Source organism: Coturnix japonica, chromosome 19 (assembly GCF_054131305.1).
Source record: "Coturnix japonica strain WE chromosome 19, WE-NBRP24, whole genome shotgun sequence".
NCBI classification, from domain to species: Eukaryota; Metazoa; Chordata; class Aves; order Galliformes; family Phasianidae; genus Coturnix; species Coturnix japonica.
Window position 1 is genome coordinate 1258742 of NC_140681.1, and position 10897 is coordinate 1269638.

Sequence of the window (10897 nt, forward strand, 5' to 3'; positions counted from 1 at the left end):
GCTTATCACTGTTTTATCCTCTTCTCCATTAAAGCACAGTTAGAGCACAAGAGGAAGGACCTTTCTGAGCTGGGGAAAAGGAATCCTCCTGTGGCATACTGACAATGGCAGGCAATGCAGATTACGTTAAGGCAAATAAAAATTACAAGTCAGCAAGAAGCCCTGAGTGATGGTGTGTTACTGGGTATCCCCATTGAGGTATAACAGCCAAAGTCAGTCCTCTCTGAGGGAATAGTTGCAGATGCTGCCACAGCTCCTACTTGAGCAGTGAATTATTTGCTGTTGTGCAGATCCAGAAATCTCAGCTAGTCCTGACCTGATATAGAATTAAGGCCATTCCTGACTACTGAGTGTTCAGCAGCTTCTCTACAAGGTTCCAATCCCCTTCCAAAGCTAAAGAGCATTCTGACTCACCCACAAGCACAAGCTCTCCTACTGTCTGTCAAGAGTTTCACACACATCAGACTGAGGTCTGATCTTGCTTTAAGACAGGCACTTAACATCACACGAACAGGAGCTGTGGTGGCAGGCAGATGGTTGGACTAGAAGACCTTGGGGGTCTTTTGGAACCTTAGTGATTCTGATTTGCACCAAAACAGCAACATTTAAGTAGAGGTAACTTAAAAACAAACAAAAGCAAACAAGGAAAGCCCAGGAAGAGACTCCAAAGACATGCACCATGATTCTCACATCTCACAGGGAGCAATGCTGATTTCTCCTTCAAAATTTGCTGGAAGACAAAACATTTTAAATCATTCCGACACATCTGATGACACGTGTTTACCATTCAACTTCTTTTAAGAACAAGTTTATGTTGCATTATATCAAATGCAGAAAGTCAGCATGCCTAACACAAACACAGATCCCTGAAACATCAGGTTAAAAGCTTAGTGACACCAAATGCTTTTGCCATTAACTGTTCCTATTACATGTAGTGCTCTTGTGTAATTTTAAGGGAATAAGATCTTTCCAGTCGTGTATCTTTGAACCATCCAGCTTCTGGTGAAGTCTCCAGTAAATACCCATAATTGAAGAGAAATTATTATGAGCAGCTCTTCCATGCTTGGGATGGACACAACATGGATAACAGTAATAAATCTTCTGCCACCACAAAACATACAATGAAATCATTTCAGTTCCGGTTTCACCAGGATATGTGCTTACTGGTCAAGTTGGATTTTGAAGGCTCCCAACTTCTGTGCTAAATAAAGAATAGTAGTTAATCAAGGAAAAGCTTTAAACAAGATAAACGGTGATCTCCTCAGCACAAGGAGACAAAAATAATTCCATTGCAAGCCAACAAAACACAGGAGTTTGATTCACCAATTTAATTTTATACAAGTCAAACTACACATTGTATAAAGAGTACAAGGCAGTTCTAATGTTGCATGTTACAAAAATCAATTTAGCTATAAAGGGGAGATTTTAGGATGAGTTCTATTTCACAGTTTAAGTGAATTGGCAACTGTGGTTTAGCAAAGCCTTCATTAAGACTAGAACTCTAGCTTGAAGAGATTACGCTTCCGGTAAAGTTCAGGTTCAAACACAATACGATCTTAGTTCTAAAGTAGAATGTTAACATAAATGAGTCTAAAGAGAGCAAAGACAGTTTTGTTTTAGATAGTTTTCATATCCAATAGGTATTTCAAGGCTGACAAATCATACAACATACTAGAGGACTTCAACTACATCCAAGAGACACTTTAGTGTCTGAGAACTGCCACTTGATAGTCAAGCAAAAAAAAACATCACTAAGCTTTCATTCTTTTAAGTCTCAAAAGTATGATTTGTAGCAATACTGCATGACACAGGTTATAGAGTACCTTTATTACCTTTAATACAGTCACAGTATTGGGGAGGAATGTTCTTTTGGCAAGTTCAGATGCAACACAAATGCTCCAACGTGAGTTTATTGCTGGTCTAGCCTTTCTAGTTTAGTTTCTTGCTTACAGCTTTGCAGCAGGCTTCCACAAATAAACCAGACAATTCTGATCTGCCCTGCAAGACAATCTTGCCTTTGGCAGCAAGCTGTAAACCTACTACGCCAATGATACTCATAGTTCTAAAACCTTGGGGGGGTGGGAGGGAGGAAAAGAAGCCCAGATTTAAGCCTGTTATATTCAATTTGTAATATAAAAACCACTTTGCACTTTAGAGCAGTTAAGTTACTCCAGCAGAAATGCTATAAAATCAAAGTTCTAGCTGAATGTCTAAAAAATAAAAATTAAAAAAAAAGGGGGGGGGGGGGGAGGGAGACTTTTCCTGCTTTGTACCACACCATCTGATCTTGTATTTTCAAATTTAGAATACAAATTAAAGCTTTATGCCTCATTAATTAGTTCTTAGGCCATTCAATCCTGCAAGAGAAAAAAACAACTTCTGAAGAACTAACATGACACTAATGGCCTGACAAGTAGGAAAAATGTTCCATAATAGTGTGCAAGGTAAGAGGAGAGTTCTAGCCTTAATCTCTTGAACTAGATCTTGATCGTGAACGAGACTTTGAACGAGATCTGGAACGGGACCTCGATGCAGCTCTTTTGGGTGGTGACTCTGAACGAGCCTTGGCAGATGGCTGCTGCTGTGGAGAATTGGAACGAGACCTACTCCTTGACCTGGATTTAGACTTAGTATCTCCTTTACCATTCTCTTTGGGAGATCGAGACCTGGACCTGGACCGAGACTTCTCTGACTTCTCCTTAGATCTGCTGTGAGAGCGCGAACCCCTGTCAGACTTGGGTTTTGATTTGCTCTTTGATCTAGACTTCCGGCTTTTAGATCTGGAACGTGAGCGGTCTTTGCTTCGTGACCTGGATTTAGATCTTCCAAAGAGAAAGACAGTTTATTCTGCATGAACTGAAACGTACTTATAGCCATTTTCAGTTGTTAGCAATTAATAAGTAGCAACCCTCTTGTACTAGGAGAAAGCAATGGATAACTTACCTGGAACGACTTTTAGAGACACTACGGGACCTGCTGCGGCTGCTCCTACTTCTACGACTCCTGCTTCTTGATCGTCTTCTAGATCGTGACCTAGACACATTCAAACACACGCAGGTCCTTACTGTTTGGTGTGCCCTGCCCCTCTGTTCATCACAGAGAAACTGTTAAAGAACTTCTCATTAAAGCAACATCATCAAGACCAATCCACCCCAACTCAACACACTATCAATTAATTTTATATAAAATCTTTCATACCCAACTGTGCCATGTTATATAAAACAACTCAACATTCTCAGTAATCACCCTATTCCTAAAACATCAACCAAAGGTAAACTCAGTAGGTCAGGCTACTTGTATATACTCTTAGTTTAATTTAGCTTGTCTTGATGCTGAAAATGACATATCCCATAAGTTACCTTGACCTGCTGCAAGAGTATGATCGTCTATGGCTTGACCGTGGCTTGTCTTCAACCAGCCTGATCTTCCTTCCATTTATCTCTGTGCCATCCAGCTTGTCCAGGGCACGTTTCATGTCCGAGTAAGATCGGAACTCAATTACTCCTTCGTTTGTACGTTCTTTGTGAGCATCTGCATAGGTCACCTCACCAGCTTGCCTCATAAAATCCTTTTAGGAGTTGGTGGAAAAAAATTACACAACTATTTAATAAGTCTGCACTCTGCAATTAAATAAGCTTAAGACGAGTCTGAGCAAATGAAAAAGTATTAATTGTGCACCAACACTCGTGTGCAAATTCTTCTCAATTATTTCCACTGAAATCCAAACAAACATTTATATAGAAAGAAAGCTACTGCCCATAACCGATCACAACACATTCGATGACAGAACACTAATACATACTTACTTTCAAATCCTGCCAACTACAGCGACTGGAAAGGTTTTCAACAATCAGTCTGTGCTCTGTACGAACAGGGGGTCCATATTTATCTCTTCCAGATTGTCTCCGACTGCTATATCCGCCACCACCCCCACCTTTATTGTACAAAGAAAGAAAGTTAGGTTGTCTCCTAACACCAAGAGAATTAAAACGTTCTGAAAAAATTAGTTAAAACAGATATATTTACTGGAGTAGGACTTTATTTCTCTACACCTCCAATAAACTTGCAATTTTGCCATGATATATATTAATGGCAAATCAAACAGACTGAAATCCTGTAAGTCTGTCTTCCTAAGATCTGTTAGAGAGTGACTGCTCCTTATTAGATTCACCTTGCTAAGTTTTATTTTACAGAACATTGTAAAATATAAAACTTAACTGATTACATGCATTTCTACATTTTACAAAAACGTTTACTAGTTACACTAAGTACTTACATCACAGTATGAGGTTTTTGGTGGTGGTTTGGCCACAAAACACGCAAGGTAACAGTCACCTAGTTCAGTTTAACCAGTTTTGTCTAACCCTTGGAATCCTCACCATCACCCTGCGTCTAATGGCAAAAGGCTGCTGTCGTCATGGCTTCCGGTAAGGTCAGCCAAAGGGTCATAGGGCAAGGGTCACACAATGTATGGAAAAGCCATGGCCAATCAGGAAAGGCAGTCATCTTAGCCTCAGTGGACACAGCCTCAGCCCCACTGGTCACTTTTAAATTGAAACATCAAGGACTTGTTAAAAAGTTTGAAATTGAACATGCAACAATTTTAAACAACATACATTCGATTCTTTTAAACAGACAGATCCCCACCCCCCCCAAACACCACCATTTTAGAGATTACTGAAAAGTGAACCGCGGTACTTCAGTTACAGCACCGGGCATAGCTCAGCTCCTCAACAAACTACACGAGTTAGCTGAACGTATTAAAGTTTACAGCACGCCCCACCAACACACCAGATTCCTGCTCGAAATCCTCCCCCACCCGTCACCACTGGCTGCTTCTACCCCAATTACGCAACGGTATTTACTCATTAATATAAGCGATGGAACACCGCTCTTATCTAAGCGCTCCTACGAACGAGGAGCCTTTATATGAGCAGAGCACGTTAATCCTAAGCTACAAGAAACTCTTTCTACGAGAAGACCCCAATTTTGCAGCCAAAACCGCTCCGCTTATTCGCGCTCACGTATTTCTCAGGGGGTACCTGAGCGCGGCGCCAGCGCCGCGACAAACCGCCGGCAGCGCAGCCTGCGGGGCGCCAGGTACCCCGACCTGCTCACACCGACCCACCGCGGTCGCCCGCCCCGCCCCGGCAGCGCCCCGCAGAACGGACCGTACTCACTGCGGCTGCTGTAGCTGTACCCGTCTCTGTCGCGGCGGGGGCCGCGGGCGTGCTCCACGATCACGCGCTCCCCGCACAGATCTTTGCCGTTCAGCTCGTAAACGGCATCGTCGGCGTCGCGGGAGTCCTCAAACTCCACGAAGCCGTAACTGGGCGGGAAGGAACCGCTCCGTCAGCCGCGGCCCCGCCCCGCCGGCGGCTCCCGGGGCCGGGACAATGGAGGCCGCCCCGCGCAGCGCCCCCGCTCCCCGCGCGCCGCCGCCATTTTGAGGAGGGCGCCACGCGGCAGCGGCGGGAGGAGCGGGCCCGGCCAACGGATGGGGGAGGGGCGGCCCCGCAGGGCCGGGAACGGGGGGAGGGCGCGGGGGAAGGACGCGTACGGGCGCCCGCGGGCCGCTCCCAGCGCGCGGACGGCGCTCACCCATTTTTGAGGTCCACCTCGAGCAGGCGGCCGTAGCCGCTGAAGAAGCGCTGGATGTCCTTCTCCCGGACGTGGTAGCTCAGGCGGCCGATGTAGACGCGCGGCATGTCCGCGGCCGGAGGGGGAGGGAGGGGGAGAGGGGAGGGAAAGAAGAAGAAAAATGAAAGAGAAAGGAGAGAAAAAAAGGCGAGCGAAGAGCGGGGAGCGCGCGGTACCAGGCCGACGAACCGCACCGCCGCGGCCTGCTCCGCAGCACAATGGCGCCCGCTGCCCGCGGCCGCTTTTATAGCGGGGGGCGGGGCCAAAGCGGACGTTACGACGCACGTAGCAGGGGTGGGGGCAAAGCCGTGACGTCACCGCGCTGGCCCGAGCGGGACTGGGGGGCAGAGAGGTGGCTCGGGGAGGCTTGCCGGCACGCATGCGCATCCGCCCGCGCGTGTCGGTGCTCGCTCCGCGAGGAACGCCTGTGCGCATGCGCTTGGCGCTGGCGGGCCGTGAGTGGAAGTGCCGTTCTGCACATGCGTGGTGTTGTTTCCCGATGGTGGCTCCGTGATGTGGGCCGCGGCCATGTGTCAGTGTGGGAACCGGGCCTCGGGACGATCTGGTGCTGCTCCGTTCCCACCCCGTGATTGTCGTTTTCCACTCGTGCTCTTAAGAGGAGACGTGTCTTGTTGATGAGGGGGGGGAGCGGTGCAGCCCGGACTGCTCTGATTCTGGACTAGAACGTGTGCAAAGGCCGTTCAGTGACAGAGGAACTGTGCAGTTATCTTCAATGCAGCAGTGCCCATTTCTGTAGGGAACTGTTCATCCCTGCGCACTAAGTGTCACAGGATGGGACTGTATGAAGTTCCATATTCAATATGCAATACTGATATAGCATGGGGCTCCCACTACATGCTTTGGGGGGACATCTCAAAGCTCTTGTCAGATGACCGCAGAGAGAGATTTGCTGTAAGCAATGGACAGTGATCCCTTGTGCTTGGAGCCATGCCTGGATCTTGCAGCCTTGTTTTGTTATTCTGTTATTCTGTTCCTATACATGAAAGGTGAAGGGTCCTCATAGTGCCGTCTCACTGGGTGCTGTACCCAGTGTCTGCCTCTGGTGCGCTTTCAAACCACTTTGAAATTCTTGATTCCACTAGTTGTCCCCCATAATTATTTGCCTGTTTCTCACTCTGCTTCTTTTCCCTCTGATATTCTCCCACTTCATGGGGCTTGATGGCTGAGCTAAGGTCAAGCTGATACCAAGGAAGAGTACAACAAAAAGTCTGCCTAGGCAGATTTCAGGACCCATCTGACCAGTCTTGGCTGTGATTAGAGGCATAATCTTAGCCTTCACTTATGGTCTGTTGGTAAACCTGAGGCAAGAAGTGGCTGTAAAACAGGTTGTGTAGTGACCAGAGATGAAGCTCACCTCTTACACAGGCCAGGCCTGCTAGGAGGTGTTGCTCACAGGAAACGCAGGTAAGATGCAATTGTCTTCTTCGTACTTCTGGATCAGTGGTCCTGGGCCGTTTCCATTACTTACACCTGTTTTGTCTTATTTTTATGCCCCTGACTTATTCCTTTCTTATTCCTGACACAATTCCTGACAGTACGTATCTTTCTTCAAAGTGATATGTTTTCCTGACCCCTGGGAGCCCAGAATAAATGGCTCAAATATGTTACTTGACTGGCCTGACCCACCAAATCAATTGGCTCCACAGAACTGTAAATTGCAATTCTCTCGTTCAAACCTCTGATGCTTTTTCTTAGACTTAAGACAAAGAGAGAACAGAGAAATGGAGAAAGATAAGTGTTAGTCTTTCCACACAGCTTCCACAGTGGAAGGTGGGAGAAGCGTCATAAGACGAAATTAGAATTCATCCTTTTTCTTGCTAACGGTGAAAGGCTCTCTTGTTACAGAGACTTTAAGTCTATAATTAATAATAGTCTGTGAGACAGAAAGCAGAGCTCTGGTAACCTTTTAATGGTCTTTTTTTTTTGTTGTTCTTAGGCCAATAAAAAGCATCATATGTAATTTGTCTGTCTTGTTGAGTATGAGTATTTGGCTAGTGATTATTTCTTATAGCCTGTTGTAAAATGAGTCCTCAGTGTGAAACTGATGATCTTTCTCCAGTCTTGCCAGCAGTAAGTGCACACATACATGTGTGTCTCATGAAAACAGCATAAAATATGCATATCCTGCATTTATTCTGCATCAGCTACTTGTTGCAAGACTGACATCTCAGGACACTGCTGTCAGGTGTCTGACAGCGTTTTCGTTACACTTTCGTTTTAGATCAACTATTCTCTGTCACATCTCTGACAGAGAACCTGGTTCTGAGCTCAGGGTGCTGCTCAAGAGGCAGAACGTGCAGGCTGCCAGGACGGGCTTTTTTGTTCTGCTCACATTTTGTCTAGCTTCTTTAGGTGAATGTCATAGTCACTGATATCGAAGGGCAAGTTTGTATTCACAGTTAAAATGTACTCACAGTTAAAGTAGATTCACAGTTAAAATGGATTCACTGTTAAAATGTTAAAATAAAAGAGCTACAAAAGCTGTCATCATCCTGTCATGGCACAAACTAAAAAATGTTTTTAACTGAGCAGAGGTGCAAGAGATGTCAATGGCTCCCAGGGGCTGCTGTTCAAGCAGCACATCCATCTGCTGTGGCTTAGCAGATCTTTCAGTGCTATTTTGCTCTCATTCAGACTTTAATTCACTGCCTTGTGAGTGGCTGCCTGGGCTTTAGACCGAAACTGGACTTCTTGACACATATACACACATCCACTCAGAGGAGGGTGAGCGCCTGGCACAGGCTGCCCCATCCCTGGAGGTGCCCAAGGCCAGGCTGGATGAGGCTCTGGGCAGCCTGATCTGGTGGGGGGCAGCCAGCCCATGGCAGGGGAATGGATCCATGATCTTTAAGGTCCTTTCCAGCTCAGGCCATGCTCAGATTCTGTGTTTCTATGGTACATGCAAATCTGCTGAATTGACAGTAACTAGTTCTGTGTGTTAGTGGCTAGAATGTGATTTTTTAACACTTTTTTCTGTTGTGTATTTGGGTGTCCATACCTGTTTTGTAGGCACTCCCTGGGCATCATCAGTGCCAGATGGCAGCCAATTGGCTTTTGTAGCTTGCAGTCTTTTGCTTTCTTTTCTGCAAAAGTGTCTCATCTCCCCATGTACACATAATCTAAACAGAGGCACACAATGTAGGTCTGGAAGTATCCTTCTACAGCTTGGACTTACACATATGAGCGAGATAGATGTCTTTGGGCAATAGGTGTATTTGTTCTTCTCCCCAGTAGCACTGGCTAGTGTGATGTGCACTGTTTGCATCTCCTATATGGTCAGAGATTCCAGCAAAAATTCTCTCTCCAGATGGACATCCTGCCTGTCCCTGGGAAATGTCACAGTAATGTCATCTCCACCATCTATCAGCATTCCTGGCTATTTGGAGAGGTCCCAGAGGATTGCAGGCTTGCCAATATGACTCCAATCTACAGGAAGGGCTGTAAGGAGGATCCAGGGAACTACAGGCCTGTCAGCCTGACCACGGTACTGGAGAAAGTTATGGAACAAATTGTCTTGGGTGAGATCACACGGCATGCGTGTGGCATCCAGGGGATCAGACCCAGCCAGTATGGGTTCATTAATGGTTATGGGTTCGTGCTTAACCAACCTCATTTCCTTCTACAACTGGGTGACCAGACTGGTAGATGAGGAAAAGGCTGTTGATGCAGTCTACCTAGATTTCAGAAAAGCCTTTGTCATGGTCTCTCACAGTATTCTCCTGGGGAAACTGGCTGCCCATGGCCTGGACAGGTATACCCTTCTTTGGGTAAGGAACTGGCTAGAGGGCTAGGATAGTTAATGGAGTTAAGTCCAGCTGGTAGCCTGTTACAAGTGGTGTCCCCCATCTTGTTTAATACCTTTATTGATAACCTAGATGAGGAGATTGAGTGTACCCTCAGTAAGTCTTCAGATGCAGACACCAAGTTGGGAGGTGGTGTGGATCTGCCTGAGGGTAGGGAGGCCCAACAGAGGGTTCTGGATAGGCTGAATTGCTGGGCTGAAGCCAATGGGATGAGGTTCAACAAAGCCAAGTGCCGGGTCCTGCACTTTGGTCACAATAACTCCATGCAGCGCTATAGGCTTGGGGCAGAATGGATGGATGACTGTGAAGAGGAAAGGGACCTGGGGGTGTTGGTTGGTGCTCGGCTGAACATGAGCTGACAGTGTGTCCAGGTGGTCAAGAAGGCCCGTGGGATCCTGGCCTGTATAAGAAATAGTGTGGCCAGCAGGAGCAGAGAGGTGATCATCCCCTGTACTCAGCACTGGTGAGGCCGCACCTCCAGTACTGTGTTCAGTTTTGGGCCCCTCACTACAAGAAAGACATTGAGGCCCTGGAGCGTGTCCAGAGAAGGGCAACAAAACTGGTGAGGGGTCTGGAGCACAAGTCTTAGGAGGAGCGGCTGAAGGAGCTGGAATTGCTTAGTCTGGAGAAGAGGAGGCTCAGGGGAGACCTCATTGCACTCTACAACTTCCTGAAGGGAGGCTGTGATGAGGAGGGGTTCGGCCTCTTCTCCCAGGCAACAAACAGGACCCAAGGAAATGGCCACAAGTTGTACCAGAGGAAGTTTAGACTGGATGTAAGAAGGAACTTCGCTCAGACTGTGCATTATTATTCATTTTGGGAAGTATTTCTAAAGCTCTGTTGTTCCAGTTTGTCCTACATGTGTAAGATTGATTGACTTATCTGTGAGAGAACTGTAGATACAGCTGCCACATTGCCATTTTAATAAAGTGTCACAGAATACATGTGGTGATGTCTGTGCTTAGGCCAAAAAAATCTCTGATCTGGGATGTCTCCAAGCCTGGGTCCCTATCCTCTGCTACCTTGTGAGAATATAACAGGTGAATGCTCAGTGAGGTAAAAGTGAATGTTTTCAAATGCCTTCTGTCCAGCATCTGATATCACTGGAAGAACAGAGAAAGGATTCCCTGCTTGATTGTCTTTAAGTGATTCTGCTGATGAAAATGTATGTTGAACCTGTTGCCTCCAGGCAGAGTAGGGCCCTGGGAGGTTATCACTGACTGCAGTCTGTCTGTCAGTAGGGATTATCATTGGCTTCCACATTTTGAAATTTTGATGAAGTTATTTTTATTTTGGTAGTGTTTTTATTTTTCCTGTCAACTCTCATTACTGCACTCCACTGCGATTCACTGCTGTGTTGTTTAGCAATGGTACTGACTGCCCAGCAGAGGGGTGCAGAAACCAATATACAGACAGCAAACTGGCTCTCATTT

The 10897-nt window shown here is 46.4% G+C and overlaps 1 protein-coding gene across 3 annotated transcripts; it reads right to left on the bottom strand.

The window, feature by feature from the left end:
• Positions 1–1313: 1313 nt before the first annotated feature.
• SRSF6 (serine and arginine rich splicing factor 6) lies at positions 1314–5860 on the bottom strand. Of its 3 annotated transcripts, none has more exons than XM_015881306.3 (6): positions 5602–5860; positions 5181–5329; positions 3807–3934; positions 3360–3568; positions 2944–3033; positions 1314–2822 (listed from the first exon to the last, which is right to left on the bottom strand). In XM_015881306.3, the coding sequence occupies exons 1-6, from the start codon at positions 5706–5708 to the stop codon at positions 2465–2467; spliced, it is 1041 nt and encodes a 346-aa protein (XP_015736792.1). In that variant the 5' UTR covers positions 5709–5860; the 3' UTR covers positions 1314–2464. The 3 variants fall into 3 exon arrangements, with proteins under 3 accessions (XP_015736792.1, XP_015736791.1, XP_085376141.1); XM_015881305.3 differs by having other exon boundaries at positions 5172–5329; XM_085520015.1 differs by lacking the exons at positions 5181–5329; positions 5602–5860 and adding an exon at positions 4277–4845.
• Between the last annotated feature and the right edge of the window lie 5037 nt (positions 5861–10897).